The 26,373-nt window shown below is 32.6% G+C and overlaps 2 protein-coding genes across 8 annotated transcripts in view; one reads left to right on the top strand and one right to left on the bottom strand.

The window, feature by feature from the left end:
* The window catches only part of LOC118201055 (myosin heavy chain, non-muscle-like), a 195,019-nt gene extending 190,208 nt beyond the window's left edge, over nucleotides 1-4,811 (bottom strand). For both annotated transcript variants that reach the window (XM_085819553.1, XM_085819552.1), the window contains exon 1: nucleotides 4,225-4,811. In XM_085819553.1, coding sequence (XP_085675679.1) covers nucleotides 4,225-4,581 — 357 coding nt within the window. In that variant the 5' untranslated portion in view covers nucleotides 4,582-4,811. The remainder of the gene's footprint in view (nucleotides 1-4,224) is intronic.
* A 1,081-nt stretch (nucleotides 4,812-5,892) lies between these two features.
* l(2)k14505 (ATP synthase mitochondrial F1 complex assembly factor 2 homolog l(2)k14505) overlaps nucleotides 5,893-26,373 on the top strand; it is a 63,736-nt gene continuing 43,255 nt past the window's right edge. For 2 of the 6 annotated variants that reach the window (XM_085819557.1, XM_085819559.1), the window contains exons 1-6: nucleotides 5,949-6,087; nucleotides 9,961-10,008; nucleotides 10,101-10,246; nucleotides 21,916-22,013; nucleotides 23,770-23,817; nucleotides 25,858-25,938. In XM_085819557.1, the coding sequence (XP_085675683.1) occupies nucleotides 6,000-6,087; nucleotides 9,961-10,008; nucleotides 10,101-10,246; nucleotides 21,916-22,013; nucleotides 23,770-23,817; nucleotides 25,858-25,938 (509 nt within the window). In that variant the 5' untranslated portion in view covers nucleotides 5,949-5,999. The other 4 variants (XM_085819561.1, XM_085819562.1, XM_085819558.1 and 1 more) reach the window with 4 other exon arrangements.

The following is a 26,373-nucleotide window of genomic DNA, read 5'->3' on the forward strand; positions in this document are numbered from 1 at the left end:
TATTATTTGTTTTGACTTTTTTTTTTTTTTTTTTTTTTCTGACAGACTTTGTGCAATTCTTTAACTTCTTATTTTGGTTTTGTGTAGCGGCCATCTTGAAATTGTGCCTTCCTGGCACCGATCTTGGCGTCAAAAAAGAATCGCCAAGAAACAAGGGGCACCCGATTGTAAACTTTTACCAGACAAACAATTGCAAACTCGGTATCCATGTACACATCGACTTATTTTTACTTAAAAAAAAACCCCGAATTTCACAAAAATGGCATTGCGCTGTCCTTTGACTTTATCCATGTACACGTCGACCTATTTTCACTTTAAAAAAAATCCCCGAATTGCACAAAAATGGCACTGCGCACTCTTTTAACTTTATCCATGTACACGTCGACCTATTTTCACTTTAAAAAAAAAATCCCAGAATTGCACAAACTTGCATTGCACACTCCCTTTACTTTGTCCATGTACACATCGAAATATTTTCACTTACAAAGTCAAAAGAGCACCAAATTCTACAATAGAGGCAAACAAAAATACATAATCTCAATAAAATACATTTTAAACCAAACAATAAAATAACATAAAAAAGGAAAAACATGTTATACATTTAAGCACTACCAAAAGGAAATTCACTTACCACGATTTTCGAATTCGCTTCGTACACCCAGATCCATGTAAAAATCAAAATATCAATCATACTCAAATGATTTTTTTTCAAACCAGGTACTCTTTCTGATCGAATGCTTCACACAGTGACCATCTGAACCTTTCTTCCTACAAACCCATTCAAATCCATCTAAACAGTTTTTACGTTCGACTAGACGCATATCTTTCCTACATACAGGACACTTATAATGGCTACTAAGTAAACCTTCATTTACACACCAGTCAATTAAAGCTATTTTCCCTTTCGCTCCAAATCGTACAGAAACTTCAAATTAATCTTACTACACTCGGCCATTCTACCGTCTAAAGAATCAAACCAACACACACCACAAAAACGCTTACAACACATCCCATGATTCGCAATTTCCCAGAATCATGCACCCGATTACATCACAATAGGGTTTCCATAATATTGAACTACTCAGGCTACCATAAATGAAACAACAACTTGGCAGTAAATCAAACAACTTCGCCATAATACAAAGGGTACCTTAAAGTCTACTCTACCCACAGTTTCTATTATAGTGAGCATTAAAAAAAAATTAAATAGTACTGATTATAACTTCAACTTTTCCATGACAATACTATAAATTTTACATTACTTATTTATTGCATGAATTTATAAGTGGTCATTTTACAAAAGATCATAAGCAAGGAAGACTTTTAATTAGTTAAAAAAGATAAAAGAAAAAAAAATATAGCAGCTGAAAATTTAAGTTAATATAAACACTAAGTATTAAAAAATCTCCATAATAAAAGTTAACTCTAAGACCTGTATACCGACTGAGCCGTATGCTCATGAGCCAGTATACATGTCTTATCAGAATGGCTATTTCTTGGCTAGACAGACAATAAGATGTGCAAGAAAAATTCGTAATTTTAGAACATCACCACATAATCAGTGATTCGGTGAAAGTGCAGAATCGCCCACTGCTTGGCGCGTTTTTAAGAATTGCACATACTCGGTATCCATGTACACATTGACCTTTTTTCACTTCAAAAAACATTAAAGAATTGCACAAAAATGGCATTGCGCACTCCCTTGACTTTATCCATGTACACATTGACCTATTTTCACTTAAAAAGTCAAAGAAAATTGACAAAAATCCAATTTTTGGCTGATCTTTGGAATATGGTAACAGGTAGTTTGGCGACATTTTGGAGGCTATAAAGGTTACTACCTAGGACTTTGGTAATAATGTGAGAAGTACTCAGTTCCGATTACGCATTATTTTGTGTGAGGGAAATGAGAGATCATGAGATGTCATGTGACATTAATGGACGAATTACAGTTCTTTAATCGGAAAAGGGGGTAAAATTTGGAAAAATATCTGTAGTACTATATTATTTTGTATTAAGCTTCATTGTGTGTTGTGTGAAATAGTGTTGATTAATTTTCGGATTGCATGGCGCTATCTAAAGTGAATTCTAAATTTTTAATGCGTTTATCTGATTATTCAAAAGAATTGGTTGAATGGTGTATGAGTGTAGGTTTAATTGCAGATAAGCATGAATGTCCAAAATGTGGGAATGAAATGAGATTGTGTGAAAGGAAGGATATTACAGATAAGTTTGAATGGCGGTACAAGAAATCTGGTGAAAATGGACATTTTGTGAAACGTAGTGTAAGGAAGGGTACGTGGTTTGGTGAAAGTAGTTTGAGTATGGGTGAAATTTTATTAATTTCTTATTACTGGGTGAATAGACTGCCAGTTGACTACTGGATTTCAGATTTAGAAATTAGCAGTAGTACTGCAGCCGATTGGAACTCTTTCTGTAGGGAAGTATGCGTGCCACGTAATGAAGATTCTGAAGAAGATTATGTAAGTTAGTATTTTTTAACATTTGAGGATATTATTTTTATGCATTGTTCTAAATGTAAGGGGTAAATAAATTAATATGGTATTATTGGAAAATTGTTATTAGCAATGATTTAGTTTAAAGTAATTAGGATTGTAATCTAATTTTCATTAATTTAATGTATGTGCTTATTTATATTTTAAGTAGTGTTTTTTAATTTAATTATATTTTAATTTAATGATCGTGATTTTGTGAGTTATATGTTTGTAGTATTTTGGAGTACATTTGAGTAGTATACGTCGAGTATTTTCATGCATTTTCGTGAAATTTTTCTAATTTATGAGAAAAAAGCAGTGTACATGGATATAGTGAAGAGTGTGCGCAATGCCATTTTTGTGCAATTCTGGGATTTTTTTTTTAAGTAAAAATAAGTCGACGTGTACATGGTTTAGTTATATTTTAATTAAATGATAGTTATTTTGTGAATTTTATGTTTGTAGCAATTTGGTATACGTTTCAGTTGAAGTAAACGTGCATGGAAATAATTTAAATATTTGACACTAAGTATTTGTAACCCTTTTTAATGTTTGGGGTATAAATTCGTTGGTGACGTTTATAATATAATAGATAATTTAGAGTTAAAAGTTTTTGGATATTTTATTTATTTTATACGTGGAAATGTTCATCCTTGGAAAGGGTATATACTTTTTCGAGATCAGGTAATTTCATATATGTTCTTTTTACCGGATTTAAAGATTCACAAAATTTTCATGCATTTTCGTGAAATTTTTCTAATTTATGACAAAAAAAAAAGTGTACATGGATATAGTGAAGAGTGTGCGCAATGCCATTTTTGTGCAATTCTGGGATGTTTTTATAAGCAAAAATAAGTCGACGTGTACATGGTTTCGTGATATTTTAATTAAATGATAGTTATTTTGTGAATTTTATGTTTGTAGCAATTTTGTATACGTTTCAGTTGAAGTAAACATGTACGGAAATAATTTAAATATTTGACACTAAGTATTTGTAACTATTTTTAATGTTTGCGGTATAAATTTGTTGGTGATGTTTATAATATAATAGATAATTTAAGAGGTAAAAGTTTTAGGATATTTTATTTATTTTATACGTGGAAATGTTCATCCTTGGAAAGGGTATATACTTTTTCGCGATCAGGTAATTTCACATATGTGCTTTTTACCGAGTTTAAAGATTCACAAAATTTTCCTGAATTTTCGTGCAAATTTTTGTAATTTATGAGAAAATAGCAGGCTCTCGTGTAGAATTGGGTGCCCCTTCAATTAGTGACAATTTTTTGTAAAATTTTGGCGATGAAATCGTATTTCTGGTTACCATGATAGTGTAACTTTGCTTTAGCCTCCTGATTTTTTAAAAAATAAAAATAGATTGATGTGTACATGGACAAATTTAAACACTTCCCTACGGCCCTCTTCAAGTTCTGAATTTTTTATCCATAACAGAGACCTCAATCACAACAATTCAAATAACGCCTTTAAAAGATTACTTCTATATGCGAAATATCTATTTTCACTTTGGCATATTTCAGTGATACTAAAGTAGAATATTTCGTGCCAAACTCAAATCTTTTATGAATGCAAGTTGAAGAATATGTAACTGGCAAAATAAATACTTATTTATATTAGAACACCATAAAATGAAAAATATGTAATAGATAAACAAATGCTATAACATGTGAATGTCAGATCAGTAAATGCTATGTAAATATGTATAAAGACTTACATAAATAAGACCAGAAAAGTAACGGTCCTTTAAGTTGTGTAATACCGATGCTTCATTTAAGCAAGTCAATTCAGCCATATCTTCCACTTTGGCAAACCGTGGAGGATTCATTTTTTGAACATCATCTTTAGCAACGACACACCTCTTATTAGTTTCTACGATTTCAACTTCCAGTTCATCAGGTTTCTCCCTTTTGACACTAGCTGCAACAAATCCATGTACTTCATGCGGTATCCAAACTAACTTTTTCGCGGTCCATTCTGCTTGAGCAGTGGGATCGTTGATAAGATTTCGATCGACAACTAGGTACTTTAATTCGGGATCGTTCGTATCATAATACAATCCGGCGTCCGCCATTTTTAGATGGTTCTATAGTAAGTATAAACAATTTGGGCTTAATAGAGTACTATCAAGAATTGAAACTATAAGGAAAGCAAAAATATTTCCAACTAAGCGACACCAATAAGATCGGATCCGAATTTTTCATCAGCTAATCCGACAAGAGCGGGGAAACATCATTACTATGTTCACAATTTCACATGACATCTGTTTAGCTCACCAATTCGACGTTAGCCGGTTGCAGTCGCAAGCAGAAGCTTTTATGATTATTTTATGGAAAGCAGAAACTCCCCAAGAGCGCCACACCACGGCGTCTTTTGACTTCGAGGATGAAAAGAAAAGCGAAACCGGATTCACTAGTTTCTGAATACAAGCATTCCAAAAAAAATTTTTTTTTACTTTTAAAAGCCTCTTCTGAAGCTACAAAACTCGAATAAATAAAATCTTATTTAATTATGAATTTCCTTCAGAGTTAAAAATTATTCAGTTTAGCTATACCTAGGAGGTTAGAATTCTAACTTAATACAGCATACGATACGGTATACAATAACTGATTGGGAGAAGTGATGTCTGCTTTTCTCTCATTTTTTTTTCCATGTTATTTTCCCAGTAGGGTTTTTTTCACAAAAAGGAATATATCTTGTATCTATATAATGTAGGCGTTAAGGTGGTTTGTTGACAAATGCCTGCCAATTCTTTCAACATAAGCCTGAGTTCTCATCGAAAAATTGCTTACTAATTTCATAACTGTTTCATTTTCCTCCACCTGCAAAAATTGTAGATCCAGGAGACTGCGGTCACAGGATGCGCGAACAAAAAAAACCAGTAAAAAAAAACCCGTTTAAAAAAAACCGGTATCGTCTACAGCCTTTAAAAAGCAAACCATTCTGTGATCCTCAACTACTACGAGATTGGATCCATTTGACTTTACTGAGAAGGAACGAGTCTTCAGGCAGCTTAAGGCTTCCATGAAAATGACGTAATGTATAGCGCAAGGCATCTAAAGCTCTAGAAATGTTAATCTCTAGAGCTTTAGATATAGCTTTAGAAATGTGAATGTTCTAAATATTTAAGAGCCCAGTGGCCCGAAGTTTTAGAAATATTTTTCTTCCATCGTTTCGCTCTGGGCAGGTCAGTGCTCGGGGTGGTTCTCTGAATTTTCCGCCACTCTTAATAATCAAACAAATAACTAAAAATGTCAAAATAACATATAAAGGCATAAACTTACGTTAATTTTTGAAGAAAAATTTTCATTCCAACATCGCCTTTTGTGCAGAAAGACGTGGCAATTCGTGAGTTCGAATTTATGTTTAGTATACTAACTTTGGTTCAGTCTTTTTACTCATGCTCAGTTATCTATGTGTCTCTGTTTCAAGTAATGCGAATATAGTTACTTTCAACACTTTCTATTTCGTTGTTTAAATTTTATTTTAATTATGTCAATAATTGTACGAAGTAGATTTGACAGATTTTTCTTTAACCAAAGAAAATTCTCTTTTCATTTACTTAGTAGGAATTTTGCAGGTAACATACAGAAATTAATATTTGTTCTGATTTTTTATGGTAAAATATGCAAAAAGCTGAGCAGTAGTCAATAATAATGTAAATAAATGCATTCTGGGAAATTTAATTATGAAACAGAAAATGTTAGAAATTTGTTATGGTATATGTTGCCCAAGATGTTTTCAGATTTCTGTTTTGCATTTCCCCCCCCCCCTGCAATCCGGTTCCATAAAGGCCTACGAACTGTGACAAAGTTGAAGCTCCTTTCAACTGGTCGTTCTTTTAGTCTTAGTTTCTAGCAACTAAATGATATGATTTCATAATTTTATGTGGAATTTTGCAGCAAGTATTCCTTTCCCTGAGAATGACCCATCTTACCCAGCAAACACGATTATCTTAGTTAATCAACCACGTTACATAATTAACGTGTAATAAATTTCCATATAAAACGTATTAAATTCGGAAGAGATACAGCAGAAGCACCATGCTGATAAAATGCTTTTGAAGAAGAAACCCCTTGTGTGTTTGTTAAGTTTAAAGTGTGAAATGTAAACAGAAAATTTAAATGATTAAAACAATATACAAATAAGTGAACTTACCAAAGAGAAGAAAAACAATGTTAAAAAATCAAATTAAAATGTAAAAAATTCATCTTTTACAAAAGCAGAGGAGAAATATGAAAAATAACCAACTTAAAATATACAAAAATGCCTCTGAAATTGTTAAATGGCTGCTATACAAAAGGAAATCTGAAAATTGCAAGGCTATGCAAAAAAACGCCTGGTTTTAGTAGGTTGTGCATCTAGAATCTGTGCCTGAAATTCCGCATCTTGCATCACCACATTTGAGATTTTCCTAATTTTTATTAAAAAGTACTGAAAATGTTTTAATTATTAAACATTTAAAAAGAATTATAACAGTGTGCATTACTTGTAAATTTAAGAAAAGCTGTAGATAAAAAAAAAGGAGATTTCAAAAAGACTTAACATGATGATTTTTAAAGCACAGTTTTGCTGAACTTATTTCGTTGAATTGAATGATATGAAAATAGATTCTTTGTCTTCTCAGTAATAGTTTTTTTTTTTTTTTTTTTTTTTTTCATTTTATAATTTTTTCTTGCTATATAATACTGTGTGTTTGTGGGAAGCCACAGTCCACACAGGGAGTCAAATGAGAATGGTATTAGATTTATGAACTTTGCCATCCCTCCAAATATGATGATTGGGAGTACAGTATTCAAGCATAAAAATATGCGTAAAGCCACCTGGAGATGGAAAAACTCAAAGTCAAATAGATCACTTACCGATAGACCTAAGACACAGAAGTAGTCTTATAGATGGACGCACATTCAGAGGTCCTAATGTGGGTTCTGACCACTTTCTAATTATTTTGAAATTGCATTATAAGATCAACAGATCTTACAATAAAAGAAAAGAACAAAAATCTAAAAAGCTTGATATTGAACAACTGAAGGAAACAGATAATTGGGAAGTATAGTACAGAACTACAGAATAAATTGTCGACAAGTGATAAACCCCAACAGCTGAGAATGCTTGACAAAATCCAAAGAAAATTATTGTTGAAGCATCTGAGAATACATTACAGGAATATTGGGAAAGCAAACATAATCATTGGTTTGATGAGGAATGCACTGAGATTACAAAAAGGAAGAACCGGGTCCTTCTGTTTTCCACTGTAGCCATTAAACAAAGGATCCACACAAACCTTGCGCATGTGAATATTCCAGTCCACAATTGTTCCATGACTGATTTTTAAGTGCTTTTCACACCATTTAAATGAAGTTAATTCTTCGCTGTAACCATAAATAAACCTTATATACTTCAAGAAACTCGGTATCGATGACTCGAACCATGTGCCTTTCTAGATACTTCACTTATTGCGACAAGTTGAAAGGTTGCAGTGTCACTGAATTTCATCTCTGAAATACAATTTCAGTAAAAGTTTGCTATTGGGTGCCCCTTGTTTTTTATTATTATTATTATTATTATTATTTGTTTTTGACCAGTAGATTGTCTTCAGCAAGGCACAATTTCAAGATGGCTGCTATACAAAGCCAAAGAATTGCACAAACTCGCTATCCATGTATACATTGATTTATTTTCACTTTAAAAAAAAAAATCAGGAAGTTAAATTAAGTTAAAACTATCATGATAACCAGAAATGAGGTTTCATCACCAAAACTGAACAAAATTTCTCGCACTTACTAGTTCTACACTAGAGCCACAATTTCATTTCATGGTTATTATCACAAGTAGCAGTTTTAGGCAAAATGCGTATTGCTTGAAAGAACCTGACAGATTATCCTCTGTTCTGGGCAATTTCCAAATTTTCATTGGTTTTTTTTAATCCATTTTTGACTTATTAGGTAAAAGGTGTAATTAATAAGAAATGGCAGTGCCTTGTTTTGAAAATGAGGCAATAAAAGGTTACCAGTGAGGATATTCCATTTGGCATTGGTAGTATCATCTTTGATAATTTTATCACCTGCGCCAGTGAAATGGAAAAGTACCGTTAATGGCTATATTATTATTCTTTTTATATACTATGATGAAAATGAGTTTTGTTGTTCTAAGTTTAATAAAGATGAATTAAACAGTTATAAAGGGGGAACAATTATTATTAAGCAATTGTAGGCTAATCTTTGGAATATGGTAACAGGTAGTTTGGCGACATTTTGGTAAGGCGATAAAGATTACTAGCTATGACTTTAGCAGTGTACATGGATAAAGTCAAGAGTGTGCGCAATGCCATTTTGTGCAATTCTGGGATATTTTTTTTAAGTGAAAATAGGTCGACATGTACATGGATGATACCGAGTATGTGCAATTCTTAAAAACGCGGCAAGCAGTGGGCGATTCTGCACTTTCTCCCAATTTCGCACCTAATCTTCGTCATGATTAAGCACTTTTGTTCCATAAAAGTTCTAGCATAAGCGTAATTCAGCTAGCAGATTGTTGGAAAAAAAATGTTGAGGTTTAAAAAAAAAAAAACAACCATGTCTTTACTTCGTAAAATCAAAATGGCGTCTAAACAAAAACTAGCAGGTTGCTGTAGCAGGGTTGGTTGTCGATTTTTGCCAAAAAATCGCCAAGTTACCATAATTCAAAGATTAACCCAATTTTATTTGATATTAATAATCTTAAAGATTATTATTAGGTTTTTTATATCCAGAAAATTATAATTTCCTTTTTTGCAAATTTCATGTTATTATTTTTTAGAATAAAGAATACATTAATATGAGAGCTTGAGTTTTTGTTGTTACTAATGTGACTTATTTTTATAATCATATTTAATTAAGGTATGAAATAATTTGAATGTTGATGGCATAATTATTAGCAGTGACAGTCAGTGCAGTCACAGTCTAATCTAATATTTCTTTATTTTCGTTTACAGACATTTTTGATGCATCACTAATAAATTGATGCCAAGTACCAATGTCTTTTCATTTTTGAATAAATTTTACATTTCTAGATGTTGCAATAAGGAAAGTGGTAACAACAATTTAACTAGGTGGAGAAGCAGAGAAAGATATGCTCAGTGTGTACAAGATAAAATTCCCATTCAGAATGATTTAGTTTTATTTTGACTGGTTAATTTTTAGTTCTCAAATTTGAAATCATTATTAGCTGAAACCTTATGCAAGTTTCTGCATCATTAGTGTTATCTAAGAATCATATGGTAACAATTAATTTTGAAATGATGCAGCTTGGAAAGGTTTATTCTAAGCATTTATTATTTTTAGGACATAAACTGGAAGTTAAAATAGAAAGTTAAGGGACTACTGCAAATTTAAGTTAGAATTTTGGTTTTTATATTTTTATCTGATGTAATATATATTTTGAAATTAATCTCTGTTTTGTATTTCAATTATAGCACCAAGGAAAAGATTTTACAAAAAGGCTCATGTTTGTGAGTCAAATGGTAAATAAAACTAATTTGTTATCTTAGTAGTATTCTTCATTAATTATAAAAATTTTTAGATTTTTTGTTCTTATTTATTTTTTATGTTTAAGGAGGATTTGAAATTTGTCTTGACAAATATAAACTTAAAACACCTCTTGGAAATTCGTTACATCTACCTAATGAAGCTTTAGCTGTAGCAGTTGCCACAGAGTGGGATATACAGCAAGATACTTTACAGCAGCATAATATGCATATTGTGAGTATTTTAGAAGAGTTAATTGTTAAATAAAATAATTCAGTATAATTTTTATTATTTCTTATTATTCAAAATTAAGAAGTTATATATGTACCAGTAATAATTGATAAAATAAAGTTTAAATTAATAAAAAGCTCACCTTTTTTCAAATTTAAATTCTTACATCTAATTAAAGAATAACAAATTACAAGTCTCATTATGGAAAATAGCGAAACGCAAGTCTGTCAAAAAGTTATGTTGTTGTTGCTAATCCCCTTGGGGCAGGAAAGCCTACACCAAGTCCAAGAGACCTTGCCACACAAGTAAATCACTGACGTCATCCTGCTTGGCTGACAGCTGTCTCAGGGAGATGCCTATGCAATCCAGTAGGTGAGAGGGAGGGAACAGGCACACAAGGGGAAGGTCCTTCCCCCCCCCCCCAATGCATCAGAGATTACCGCTTCTGAATCTGGCCATGGCCATTTAAAAAGTTATGAACATGGAATTCAACATATGTTATGCTTCAACTGATGTATTCTGGTGGCAACTGATATTTATTCTCAAATTAAGTAACTTGTACTACTCTAAGACCAAACGCTTTGTGATACTTTCAGTGCCATCACTACTGTAAAATGTCCTGTTGTGGCAAAATCACATGGGCACATTGCTCTGCAGAAGGTCATGGCACTGATAATTGCAATGCCAATCCACTAAGTGCAAAATTCAAAGGGGAGCACCACAGCCTTCTCTCAATAATGCCATAAATGAAAATCAGTAAAGGAGGTACAGACATTAAAGGTAACTAAAAATGTATCATGCAGAAGCAAGAAAATTGATAGCAGATATACAGCCACGAAAAATTATCTTATGCCAATGCATTAAAATCTTTTTAATCAGCAGGCATATCAAATAGAAAGCCAGTTCAAAATGTATTAATCTAAGAAAATCTTATATTTTACTCTGTATCTTTTAAGGATTATGTAAAGATGCATGTGAGAGTGTGTCTAATGCAATTTGTAATTTTCCTTTTTGGATGTTGGGGCTTGTACTGAGATGCTGTGTTATCCCTTTGTTCCTATCTTCGAGAGAAAGCCGCCTATGTGTTTGCCGTGCTTTGTGACTGTAAGGCTGGAAAGGAAGATACTAGTAGTTGAGGGGCAAGGTGCTGTCCCCAACACACTGCTTCGTCCTCTGCTTCAGACTAGAATGGCAAGCAATTAGCTGCCCCAGGTATTGTCAGTTCATTGGTCCTAGGGTCTGTAGTTTGGTGATTTCAAAAGTTCCTACTTATGAGAAAGCTTATGGGGCTTCAGATTGCATATAAATCCAGTTATTCCTGACAGGAATCTGCATCCAGTTGTTAGACTCCACAGTGAGTGGGGCTGCAGGGTTTGAATTTTTTATTCCTTTTAAATATGGATTCTAAAACTCAAGCAAATATTGAAAATGTTTCAAGTTAAGAAACTGAAAACAGCTGTAAATTGTAATGCTGAAAGTTGTCCACTGTATTTTCTTGTAATACATGATACAATGTATTTCTTGTAATACACAATTTTCTTGCTATTATAATACACAATTTTCTTGTTATTAAAATTATACAATCAATTACAATGTATTATTACAATTATACAATTATTACAATTACAATGGACTTAAAAACTTAAATAACTTTATTTATCCTTTCCTAATACGAAAATATATTCAGTCATCAACTGAAAAACCAAAAGAATATCAAGCAATTGTGATCTGGAGACCTCCTTGATGAAACTGCCTCAGTAACCTTGCTGGGATTAAAAAACTTTGGAAAAGTCAACATAAATGTGTCCAAGCATAAAACAATTATTGCCAAGGTGCAGTCTGAGAGATTGATGTCATCTGCATTAGAATGAGAATCAGAAGAGGAAATTGTGTCTGAATTACCTGACCAAAATGTCTGCTGTGCTATGTGGATCGAGATACACAAAATGGGTCAGTTGATAAATATAAAGCATGTAATCTTGACCTTTAGTTCGCCTGATCTGCCAAAGAGCATTAAGGCCAGGTACTTCTACTGCCCTAAGACCAAACCCTTTGCAATACTTTCAGTGCCATCACTACTGTAAAATGTCCTGTTGTGGCAAAATCACATGTACACGTTGCTCTGCAGAAGGTCATGGCACTGATAATTGCAATGCTGATCCACTAAGGGCAAAATTCAAAGAGAAGTACCACAGCCTTCTCTCAATAATGCCATAAATGAAAATCAGTAAAGGAGGTGCAGACAATAAAAGTAACTAAAAATATATCATGCAAAAGCAAGAAAATTAGTAGCAGGTATGCAGCCATGAAAAAAATTATGCAATGCATTAAAATCTTTTAAATCAGCAGGCACACAAATGATAGCAGGCATATCAAATAAACAGCCAGTTCAAAACAAAGCGCAGAAATCAGTACTTTTTATAGTTAAAATTCCATATAATAAAGAAACAAAGGATAGCCAAACTGCAAATAATAAAGAAAATTAAGAATTAAAAACATCTCAGAAATCCAAGTAGCGGTTCTTTGGAAGAATAAGCTCAGATAGTTTAGATTCTGAGATAGACATGGAAGATGGACTAGACATATAAGGTATTTCTCCTGCCTTTTCTTGGCAGGCCTTCGTGGTGTGATGGTCTGCACGCTGGGCGCATATTCCAGAGGTCCGAGGTTTGATTCCCAGGGAAGGCGTTGCTAATTTTTCATCTCTCTGGCCTCAAAAATACCTAATGTGTCTACAGTGGCCCCCGAACTAAAAGGGTGGTGGATGATGATTCTCCACACCCAGGATTTGGTGATTGGGTCCCCTAAAAACCCCAGTCACCCTTTAAAAAGGGGGAGTTTATAAGGTATTTCTCCTGCCTCCTTGGCATGCGTTTGTGGTGTGGTGATCTGCATGCTGGTCGTGTATTCAAGAGGCCCTTGGTTTGATTCCCGGTGAAGGCGTTTTTTCATCTCTCCGGCGTCAAAAATACCTAATGTTCCTACAGACGTCCTAAATATTCTACTTCTGGGAAAATTAGAAAAAAGAAAGAGCAAACATCAAACATAATGGCCACTCTCATTTCATGGAATTGTTGCACCAAAATCCTGTTAGCCTCACAGATATGATTGATTTGCATCATCCTATGTGCTTGGCTATTCAAGAAGCTGTGCTGCAGCTGATACAACAAGCTAAGCTTCATAGGTACTCTTTTACTAGAAAAGGCAATCAGATGGGTGAGCACATCAGTGGAAGTTGAGGACTCTACTATCCCTCTAGTTTGATTTCTTTAAACATTAGCCTCAATGGGAGGCTGGGATAAGATTTCAATCTGTTAACAATTCAAATAAAAGCGCAGACTTTGATTTCAGTTTTTACCATTTACTTCCTCCAAGGTACCACATTGTTCATCAAGATTTAGCCTATCTAAGAGCAGCTGCTTCAATCTTTTATCATAATAGGTGACTTCAGTGGCCACTTTGGGGAAGTAAGGATACAAATCCTTGAGGCAGTCAAACTAAGCAAATGATTGAAGATCATTGCCTCTGTCTCCTCAGTAATGGACAGGATACCTACATCTATGAGTCTACAAGGATATTTCATGCTCTTGATCTTGCCATCTGTTCACCATCTCTTCTTCCACATTTAGTGTTGGAAATGTTCCTTACAGTTGTGATCATTTTTATATCTGTTGCATGAAACAGAGTAAATCCCACGACAAGGTACCCTTGTTTTATATTTTTAATGTTTAACAGATGAGTCGTGTAACTTATGTTGTTCCATTGTGACTTCCTAGGATTGGCCCACGTAGACTGACGTTTTTGCCTGAATTTTCAGTACACTGCGTTAGTTTTTCATTTTATGCACATTGTGTTTTTTTAGTGCTATTAGTTATAGTACTATCTGTCTGTTGATTCTACTGTGCAGTTTTGCTTTTTAGGTAATATGTTTAAGTAATTTCTTAATCCTTGAAATGGGAAGCACAAAAGTGTTTCTGTGGAAGATGCGAAAATCTGTGAAGAAATTTGGCAGATAAAATATCTGATATGGGAGGCAATAAGGAATCAGAAAACTGTAAGCGAAACAAGATATGTGTGCAAGTTCTGTCAAGAGTGACGGAATTATGTATAAGCTGTGCAAGCTATAGCTTAGGGCCCTCACTTTCTTGGAGCCACCCGCAAAAATTGTACCATATCGCATATAAAAAAAATTGACTCGTATCTCTCATAAAGGGCCTCATATGTCAAATAGCGTAGGATTTCGTCAAATCTAAATCTGGTCCTGTCTCTTAGGTTTCACTTCACAAGATTGAATGTTTTACAAAATATCACACTAGTAAAAATACTAGACATGTTAAGAAATAACTTTGTAAAATATGATAAGAAATTATGTTGATTTAATAAAATTACTACACTTTTAAACCATGCATACTTGTTTATTTAATTTTTCTAAAAAATGCTTGGAAACCAAGACAGGCAGAGCAGATTCGACTTGTCCATTGAGTGTTAATAGGGCAGACTGAGAACTCTTTTCATCTTTTGTGGAGCTCACCGAAGAAATGGCAATAGATGTGCTTATTGATGATGCAGTTAAAGCTTTTACAGATACAATCAAATACTGAAAATTCACCAACTCCTGAAATCCGTGTTGCCTCTCAAAATATAAACATTTAGTTTATAGGTTCCGAAACCGCAACATGGAGTACGAAATATCGAAGAAAAAATACTGGATAATGACGTCATAATTACTGAATAATAATGAGTCATAATGGAAATACCAAGTTATTGGCGTCATGATAAAAGTTTTTTCTCTCCAGTCTGGATCGAGTAAAAAAGCAGATGATTTACTCAACTCTTGACTAATCTTTGGAATATGGTAACAGCTAGTTTGGCGACATTTTGGTAAGGCGATAAAGGTTACTAGCTAGGACTTCAGCAGTGTACATGGATAAAGTCAAGAGTGTGCGCAGTGCCATTTTTGTGCAATTCTGGGATGTTTTTTTAAGTGAAAATAGGTCGACGTGTACATGGATGATACCGTGTATGTGCAATTCTTAAAAACGCGGCAAGCAGTGGGCGATTCTGTACTTTGTCCCAATTTCGCACCTAATCTTCATCATGATTAAGTACTTTTGTTCCATAAAAGTTCTAGCATTAGCAGATTGTTGGAAAAAAATGTTGAGTAAAAAAAAAAAAAAAAAAAAAAAAAAAACCCTGCCTTCGTGAAAACAAAATGGCGTCCAAACAAAAACTAGCAGGTTGCTGTAGCAGGGTTGGTTGCCAAATTTTCACTAAAAAATCGTTAAGTTACCATAATCCAAAGATTAACCCAACTCTTCTTTCAAATTCACACTTTACATTGTTGTACTTTCTGAGTTTTGTTATTTCACGAGATTGTTTAGTAATGTTTTTTAATCCGGATATTTTGTGGATAAATTAAGAATATTTTAAATTTCAGCGCTTTTACAACACAATGACAGATAAGAAATGCATTTATGATTTTACTGCTTGCAACGTTGAAAAATGTAAACACGTTGCTTTGATGGTAATGAAAAAGGTGGAAATTCTGCTAAAGATGGAGGCAGGTGCTACTGCTTTGTTTATATCAGAATCGTATAGAATTGCCACACAGACTGGGTATGATATATGGAACAATAAAGAAAAGCTGTTGAAATTTTACAGCAAAAGTGATTCTAACACCGGAATCTGAAACCGGAAATCTTAAAGAGGTTATCACATATGGCTACGGTCCCTGCCAGACGGGACTTTTCTGAGAAATGAGATTCTGGTAGCACTGGTTAAATGGGAGGATTCCTAGAAAAAAGAACCCCACTGGAAGCGAAGTCCCACCTAGCTACGGAAGCAATGTTGCGGCTACACGAGATTTTTTCAAACCTCACCGAAAATTTCTCGTGCCCCGGGTAGAGACAACCAATCAGACGAAAATTCTGCTTCTGAAGGATCACTTGATCCCAATTCGAGTGATAATCAATTACTGTTTGGTGTTCAAATCTTTGTAGTAAGTGAGAATGGTAACCTAGCTACATGTGTTTCCTGGATTTGTGCGGGTTCTGAGATTTGTCCCTTGCAACGTGAAGGTCCCTAGTAGCCAAAACATAATGTGATTGGGACCTTACATGAGGCAAAATCGGCAAACCTTGATGCTGTCTTGTATGAGTGGTTCGGCAGCGGCGAAGTGATGGGGTATCTATTTCAGGACTACTTCTGAGAGAAAAGGAGAAGCAGACTCATGCTGATTTAAAAATAGAGGAGCCTAATGTAAATGAACAATATAATATAATTAGTTTATATATGTAATAATAATGTAATGCATATAATTAATTTTTGTATTAATGTATATAATAATTTAATTAAATGTATCTAATATGCCTTATTTATTTTGCACTTTTAATCTGAATATTATCTTTTCTGTCCTGAAATCCGCAAAATCTGCACAACCTCTGGTCCCAGCATTGCGGATTTCTGGACTTCTACTGTATTCAGACAGCTGCATTCTCTGTACCTATGACATCTATGAAGCTTCCAAAGTACTCAAAACCATGGTATAACTGCTAATATCAGGAGATGCTGAGACAACAGGGAAAAGCTTCAGGAATTTTTCATAGATACATCACTTTGTCTAATCTTACTGTCTTCAAAAATGCCTGAGCAAAAGCAATAAATGTAAGATGTCAGAGCCAGAAGAATTTGCGGTTCTCATATGTATCATCAATAACATTCTCTACACTACACCAAGCAAAAGAGTTTGGGAAAGAGTTAGAAAAGTATGTAAACTATATAAAGACCACTTACTGTCCTTTTGGGAAAAACATGTTCAAGTGATTAGCAGTAGAGAAGTTACGAGCACATTTATCATTTCTTGTAGCACTAATTACCCACCAGCATTTCTTTCTGTCAGGCTATACTCCAAAATAAATTCCACTGCATTCAACTCTTTCAGCTTTAAGCTTATAATAATGATTTTACTATGCTAGAGCTAAAGAGAGCCTTGGTGCAGATGCATAAGACTAGCCCAGGTGAAGATGGTGTTAGTGACAAAATGACGGAACATCTGTCCTGTAAGACTGCCCTTCTTGCTCTGTACTTTTTGAGTACAGAAGGAACATATCTTTCCCAGTGCATAGAAAATAGCTGTTGTCATTCTCATAGTTAAACCAGGGAAAGACCCAAAAATTATCACAAATGATCTGCCCATTGCGCTTACGAGTTGCTTATGCAAGCTGTTTGAAAAAACAGTAAATCATTGCCTAGCCTATTTCTTAAAAAAGAATCATATAATATCACCTTTTCAGAGTAGTTTCCATAAAGGAAGGGCAGCTATAGATAACATGCTGCTTTTGGAAACATTACATACATAAAGTGTTTGTAAAATGAAACCACTCTGTCTTTTTTGGCATAAAAAAGGCTCATGATAAGGCATAAAGATATCATTATCTTCATGAAAGCAGCTTCTTTGGCTTGTTGCTTCATGGAGCAACAAGCCAATTTTCATTGAGAACTTTTTGAAGGCAAGTATTTTTCAAGTCAGGATTGGCTTTGTATTATCAAATACTTTAGAACAAAAAGAGGCTGTGCCTAAAGGCTGTATGTTACTCTGCTTAGTTTAAAAATGAACAATATTATTTTAAAGGAGCTTCCTTCTACTGTGCTGGGATTTACAAATTAGCTGTCAAAGAATATATATGAGATATGTAGAGAGGCAGCTGCAGATTGCTCTAAGTAGCATACAGGAATGGTCAGACAGACAAGAATTTGTGTTTTTGAAATAGAAAACTGTTTGCATGCATTTTTTTTTTAAAGTGAAGACTGCATTCTGAGCCTAAATTAACATCTTTATAGATCGCTGATTCCAGTTGAATCTGTGAAGTTTTTCAGTGAAGTTTTCAGGGCAATTTTTGATCACAAGCTAACTTTCTTTGCTCATGTCCTATACCTGAGAAAAAGGTGTTTCAAAACCTTAAATATCTTAAAAGTCTTGGCAAACATCTCCTGAGGTGCAGAAGGCAGTGCAATGCTTCACATTTACAGAGCATTCATTCATTTAGAGTGGATAATGGCTCAGTAGTATATGGATGAACATGGTCTTCAGCGTTATTGAAATTAGGTCCTGTTCATCATTAGGCTCTGCATATTTGTTCTGGAGCCTTCAGAACTTCTCCTGTACCGAGTTTGTATGTTAATTCATACGAATCGCCACTCCAGTTGAGGTGTGAGCAGTTATCTCTTCTGCATTATTACAGTATTTATTGTTGCAAATTGGACCATCCCACTCATCTTCTTTTGCATGATGACATGTGTGACCCCCTGTTTGAAGCACAGCCATCGTGCATCTTTTCATTTCCTGTAAGGGTTCGCTGTTCTATAAAAGAATTGCTTGTTTTTATGCAGAAACTCTAATTTTAATTGTAAAAAAAAAGAATTTTTTTAAACCTGTTTTAATTGTATTTCATGTTCATTTCCCTGTATTTTTCAGTTTTTATTGAAGGTATTTTGAGTTTTTATACCTTGCTGTGAAGTGAGAACTGAATTTGAATGAGAAGTATATCTCCAATTAAATTCGAGGGAATAGTTTAAATGAAATGCAGCAAAAAATGTGTACCATTTAAAAGGCCATACAAGGAAGTCATGTGGTGTCCACATCAGATTTTTTACTGCTAAAGTGCAACTTTATTTTGATCTACGCAACATTTTTTTACCACAAGAGTATTTTGTGCAGCTTTTATTTTTTACTCTTATATTTAAAATTTATTCTATTTTAACAACATTAGCTATTTTCAAAAACTGTTTGATTAATTATAAAAATCAACATATTATTATATATGTAAATATAAAATTATTTACTAACATGTAGCTTAACTCTAATAATAATTATGTTCAGATTTATCAATGAATAAATAAATATTACGTTTACATAAGTGTAAAATTAAATCTTTGCCTTTAAAATGTAACCATTTGACATACTCAAATTTATACTGTTTCCATTACTACAATTTTACTCACATTAATATGTCTAAGTGATCTCCTTTAAAACAATTTCTTTTTTTTATTATTATTCATTAAATAAAAACTTTGTTCACACTCATCATTAGATGCCAAAAATGTTTCGTCAATATCCATTAATTCTGAAAGTTTGAAAAATTCTTCATTTTGTAATGAAATAGGAATCTAATCAGAAATAAACATAAACATGTTTTGTAAATAAGTATTATTTTCTTTATAAAATTCTTATACTGCTGAAACAATAAAACAAACAAACAAACAAAAGCATCATGAGATTTTAATTGAAATATTTCACCAAAATAGTTTCATACTGGTTATTCTGATGACATCTAAATTTTAAATATAATATTAAATATTTTATGATAGAAATGTCAGTACTTTCATTGAGAGTTAAAATATGAAAATTGGTGGAATTCATAATTTATTTTTGCTGTTTGGTATCTGTTTCTATTAGCTAATCTTTCGAATATGGTAACAGGTAGTTTGGCGACATTTTGGTAAGGCGATAAAGGTTACTAACTAGGACTTTAGCAATAATCTGAGAAGTACACAGTTCGAATCACAGATTATTTTGGCTCAGAGAAATGAGAGATCATGAGACATGTAATGTGACATTTTCCGGAAAATTCCAATCGGGATTTTAGCTAATAAGCACTTAGAAACAATTTCACTGCTAAAGTGCAGAATTGCCCACTTATTTGTTTGGTGCTTTTTACAAGAGTAAGGAGAATTGGATTTTTGTGAATTTTCTTTGACTTTTTAAGTGAAAATAGGTCAATGTGTACATGGGTAAAGTCAAGAGTGTGCGCAGTGCCATTTTTGTGCAATTCTGGGATGTTTTTTTAAGTGAAAATAGGTCGACGTGTACATAGATACCGTGTATATGCAATTCTTAAAAACGCGGCAAGCAGTGGGCAATTCTACACTCTCTCCCAATTCCGCACCTAATCTTCGTCATGATTAAGCACTTTTGTTCCATAAAAGTTCTAGCATAAGCGTAATTCGGCTAGCAGATTGTTGGGGAAAATGTTGAGTTAAAAAAAAAAAAAAAAAAAAACTTGCCTTTACTTTGTGAAAACAAAATGGCATAAAAGGTTGCTGTAGCAGGGTTTGTCGCCAAAGTTTCGCCAAAAAATCGCCAAATTACCATAATCCGAAGATTTACTGAACTATTTCATTAAGCAATTCAGTTTTAAAATCACATGTTTTTATTTTCTTTTGAAAGTTTTTCAAGGTTTACATATGAATATATGAACATACAGTGTGATGCATTATTTCATATATTGCTAGCTATATATGTGAGCAATGTACCACATGCTAGTTGCTCTTAATGGTCACTTGACTTACTACATTAGCAGACACTACAGCCGTACCAGCACCATTTCCTAGAATCGTATGTCCCACATATTTAATACGAATGAATATATAATGAGCATATTTAATATGATTTATTTTAAAAGTAATGTAATTATTATTTTTACTATTTTGATTACTGTTATTTTCTTTGCCCTAAATTTAGGGAACTCTGATTGTAAATATAATGTATTACAGCATTCATTAGATAACACTGCATGCTACTCTTCTTGATAAATACAATAATGAGATTTTTAAAATTCTCAGTGCATAATTATTAATAAATACCTTTGTTAACATATAAAACCTGCTTGTCTTAAGTATGCTGTAGATACTATTTTTGATAGTCAAATATAAAACACACAGAAGGAAAATGGTAAAATGGAAAAGGATTTTTTATATATGGAGTAGACTGAAATTGCTTGGGCAATTATGTAACTGAATAATTTGTAAAATATTAGTTATATCAGTTTATTGGCAGATTAGCAGTAATTAGTAATTAATCCTAAATTTGCATGTGGAATGTAATTGGTCGTCATCTGTCTGCTCTGCCCCAGCTGTTTTCAGAGGATTAACTTTACAGAAATGTCCAGAGCATGTGGACTTCCATCTCTCAGGGCACTAACTGAATCTGTATCTCATAGGGTTGCGGCTTGCATTGCCATAAGAAGTGGTCATACACCTTACTGATTTCCTGTAAATTTCAGCACTGTATAGATATATCTTTCTATAAATAACATCACGTATGCTTGCTCTGTCAGTGTACCATTTGACATCACGTTCCATCCAATCTTTCTTGGTATTGCATTTTCTGTGTCGGGCTGTGTACATTACGAATGTCATGCAGCATGGCCAAAAAATAATCTCCCCTTTTATTAATGAATCTCCACCAATTCTTCTGTGAGGTAATATGATAGCATTGACGATGTAGTACTTTGCATGTTGTGTAAAATCTTTAGCTACAAAAATCCTCCAGCATAATTCATTTGTTTGAGTATTAACACCATCTGATGCATTGACAGTTTTTGTCAATACTGCAAATGGTACTAATGTTAATGGTACTATAGACGGTGTTAAAGAAATGATTACAACATGTCAGACCTGCAGATGTTACTAATATTAATGGTACTGTAGATAATATTAAAAGAATTTAAAACAAGAACTAGTTTTTGTCATCTAAAGATAGCTAACTAAAATTGGTATCATCATTCCATACATGCTGTCAAACTATTTTTAAAAATGTAATGTGTAAAGTTTTAGATATGATTTCTCTAAATTATAAACAATTTATATTAATTCAGATTGTTATTCTATTTCAGACAGCTCTATGTAATACTGCACTAGATAATCCTTGCCGACAAACAAAGGAAACTATTGTTGAAAGTACACTACAATTTCTTGCTGCAGACACTCTTTGGTACTTAGTTTTTGTATTCATTTAATTGGATTCGTTAAGGCACTTCATTTTATATTAATATTTTTTTATATATGCCTATACATAAATAAAAATATAGAAGGTGTCCATAATTTATTCACCGAATAAAGGTATGTTTAAAATAATACAGAACAAGAGATAGGGGAAAAACTGAATGAATTTTAGTTAGGATTTAAAAAAAAAATTTATATTAATCCATCTCAACATGAGCGTCATTAGTTGCTCAGAGAATATCAAGTCTTCTCGATTTCCCTCTGAATGTTATTAAGCATTTGTGGAGTCATAGTTGCCGTTTCTATGGTGATTCAGTTATTTAATTCTTCATTGCTGCAAATCTCATCAGCATAAACTTGGTTCTTGAAGTATCCTCAGAAAAAGCAGTCGAGTAGCGTTATGTCCAGAAAATGGGGTGGCCATGAAATTGATCCACCTCTACCAATCCAACAATTTGGAACTGTTTCGTCAAGCAAATCATGCATGTGACAGTGGTACAATGACCAAATGACTAAAGATGGACGATCTACAGAATCAATTCACTTTACTGAGCAAATGATCAGCACTCCGGCGAAAATGGAATGGCAGTTCTTTAACAGTTCACCGAGAGCTGTTGTTGAGAAGTATGCCAAAAATTTGATTCCTCTTAATCTAAACACTAGCATTCTTTGCTTTATTATTTGCTGGAAATGGACATATTTTTTATGTATGTATATAAAGCAAACCAAATATATTGTATGTATATAAGCTTTGGTTTGCTTTATGTATGTATGTAAACTTTTGGTTTGTTTGTGTTCTAGCTTGTATTTAAAAAAACAAAACATTAAATAAACTGGCACATCTCAGCAAAACTGATCACCCCTGTTTGCAAATGGTTGCAACCCCCTTCCCCCATCTTTCACTGCAATGATCTGTTTAAAGTGCATAGATTATAGAAACTAGTTCCTCAGATTCGCAGCTGTCAGCAGTTCGGTGTTAGTGGTAGATCTGGGTCCCTTGGAGTCGTGATTTTCCGCTCTTTCATTGCTCCTGCTGTAGCAGCAGATCTGATTCTTACTTTGCCAGATGGCAGGAAACTTCCATTTAAATCCTAGAAAATGTAAGGAAATAATTATTTTAATGCTTTTTTTATTTATTTATTTATTTTTTACCCTTAATTTTAGCAATACACATTCTAAAAACTCTTCTTTATTGCTTCCTTAAGTAGGCATCTCGTAGACTGCGCCTTACAACATCCTATAATAGATTTTTTTCCACTACAAACAACTCTTGTTTAAATAGTTTTATATATATATTTGTCAATAGAATTTCTATTAATGTTTGCAATTAAATGCTAAGGTTATTTATATAATATTTATAATCATTAGAATTTAGATATATTTAATAACTAGATTTTTTCCCAGTAATATTCAAAGGAGTTTATGAATGAATAATTTCTTCATTTCTAAATACATTTGTAAATAATTTAATAAATTATATGTACTTTATTAAAGGCAAATACCTGCTTTTTACAAGGATATGTATAAATACCCGTATATATTTAATATTCTTCTTTTTTGGCATGTGCAAATCTTTATTACTGTGCATTCATTATATTTTTCGAGTAAAGTAATTTACAGTAATTTAGCATACATCAGAATTTTTACATGAGAAATATGTGTAAATATAAATTGAATGGAAATTGCATGCAATATTTTTTATATGAACTCAAACATCAATTTTCCTTTCAAATTCCTCCATGAAGGCATCTCTTCCTTTTGGCAGATAGTCCTTGCATGGGTAGCAAAGTGAGGTAATATTTTATTTTTGAAGTTCAAAAGCAGTTTATTACTCTGTTGTTGTTGTTTATTACTCTACTATCGATATGACTGATTATAGATTAATTAAACTTGTGTTTTAAGATTTGTTGACAAAAATGGAAATACAAAAGAAGAATTTTTCGGTTTTAGTAATACTGAAAGTCACGATTCTGATTCTTTGAAGGAATAGTTATGAAATTTACCAATGGATATAAAAACTGCAGTGGGGGGCAAATCTATGATAATACATCAAGTATGGCTGCCAAATACAGAACATAACAAGCAGCAATAAAATATATTAATATAGCACCCTTTGTACCATGCATTAGCTATATCTTAAGTTTAATAGGAAATTGTTCTTCAGAATACTATACTAGCTCATTACATTATTTTGATGTTGTTTAAAATTTATATTTATATTTCTGGACATCTATTCAGTAATGGAATATAATATAGCACATTCAGTGTAACTTAAAGTTACAGTCAATCTCTACATATAAAATGAATAACTGGCACTAGATGGGTATCAAGAGCAGACACAGGTTCAACATTAAAACTTAATTATTCTATTATAAAAGAAGTCCTAATCGAAATTATTATGTCCAATAATGTAAAACCAATTAGTAAATCAGAGATAAGAAAATTAGTGGAATATTTCAATGAATATGAAAGTCTTTTTAACATATTGACGAGCAAGTTACTGCAATGGATAAAGAATGCAAGCAAATAATTACAAAACACATATAGAATTTGGTATTCTTTGGTAATGCAAACCAAGCCCAAACTCCTAACAGACTTAGAGTGGATTATTGCTTCATCTGAAAAGAACTGCAAAGTCTTAAGAAGGTTTTAAAGCAAACCTTTTCATTAAATCAAAACTGAAACATAAATTCATGTCTCATGAGTGATAGATCAGCCAATCATTTGTGACAGTGTAACTTAAAGTTACAGTCAATTTCAGGATTTAAAACTTAGCAGCCAAAGGCTACACAATTGATTTGAAGTGAAGTTATTTTGAGCTAGCAAAAACATGGCCTCAAGAGACAGAAAGATGTTCTGAATTACAATCCAAACAACCTCAGCTTAAATACTGTGAAACTAAATTTGCATTTCCATAGAGAAATGGAAGGGAGAAGTGAAAGTAAAGATCTAAATCATAAAATAATGGGTTATGTAAAATTATAATAACCTTACACATGTCAGGAAGAACTTTAATGATATTGAGAATGATGTCAGTTTACTAATAGAAAATAGAAACTCCTGAGAAACCAGAATTAAAAGAAGAAAACTGCATTTTGAAGAAATACTTTTACATGGAACAGATTTTACTGCAAAACAAAATTTTATGAAAATCATGCATAATGTTATTTGTGATGTACTAACCTGTGAATTATCTTAGGGAAGTGCCATATACAATGAAGTACTAAAGGATTTTTGGATTACTTTTCGGTTTTAAAATCCCTATGTGCAATTTAATGAATCTGAGAATATTAAAATGATATTATAAATATTTTAAAGATGAATTTTTTTTATTTTATTTAATTCATAAAAGAAGAAAAATGTCATCAGTATTTATTGACATGTACGGATGATTAATTGTGGGTATGCAATCTACATTTCTAAACATAGAAAAAGTACTAAAAATATTTTTAATAATTTTCTTTCAAAGTACTTTAAATCATAGGCTTTCATGAAATGTTATTTAATATTTTATATATAAGAATTTAAAGGTTTTTAAAGAATAATTGCTAATTAAATACATCATTTAACTAATTCTTTAATAATTTCATATAAAGTATTTTGATTTATAGAAGTCATATTAAAATATAGTGTTATAAATGCTGTAAGTGAAAACCAAAACAGGGAAAAAAATTGCATCAGATTTCTTAAATTTATAAAAATGTACAGTTTTTTTAGGGGAATCAAATACATACTGCAAGAAAGTATTAATATATATTTTCTTTTGAAGAACAATGGCATAAAAAGTTACTGCAATAACAATTCATGAATAAATATTATTACTATACTTTTAGTTACAGATCTATAAATCCTCCTGACTTTTCTGACTTGCAAAAAGAAAAATGGGATCCAATTTTGGAGTGGTTTCAATCAAGGTAAAAAAACTTATTTTAAGATACTGATTTATAACATTTGTAATATTATTAGACAGTTTATATCATAATATTGGCATGTATTATTAGAAAGTTTTATGCAGTCAGTCTCTTAAAAAAATCTGATGTGTACACCACATGACTTCCTCGTATGGAATATTAAATTATACGCATTTTGCTTGCATTTCATTTAAACTTATTGGATTGAATTAAATCTACTTCGCCGACAGCACATAAACCACAATAGAATAAATGCATTCTTTAAAATTCACCTTAGTATTTGTTTACCATAGCGACACTCTGGCGCTAGATTCACTTAACAGTATTAATAATTATATAACAGTTAACTTATATATTTCGTTTATATTATAACTCATAATGCACAAAATTTATATCATTTAAAGAATAGAATTATCTAATCGTTGCCACATGTTCTAT

This window comes from Stegodyphus dumicola, chromosome 6, assembly GCF_044657685.1.
Source record: "Stegodyphus dumicola isolate Sdum_Otavi_A_Nest chromosome 6, ASM4465768v1".
NCBI classification, from domain to species: Eukaryota; Metazoa; Arthropoda; class Arachnida; order Araneae; family Eresidae; genus Stegodyphus; species Stegodyphus dumicola.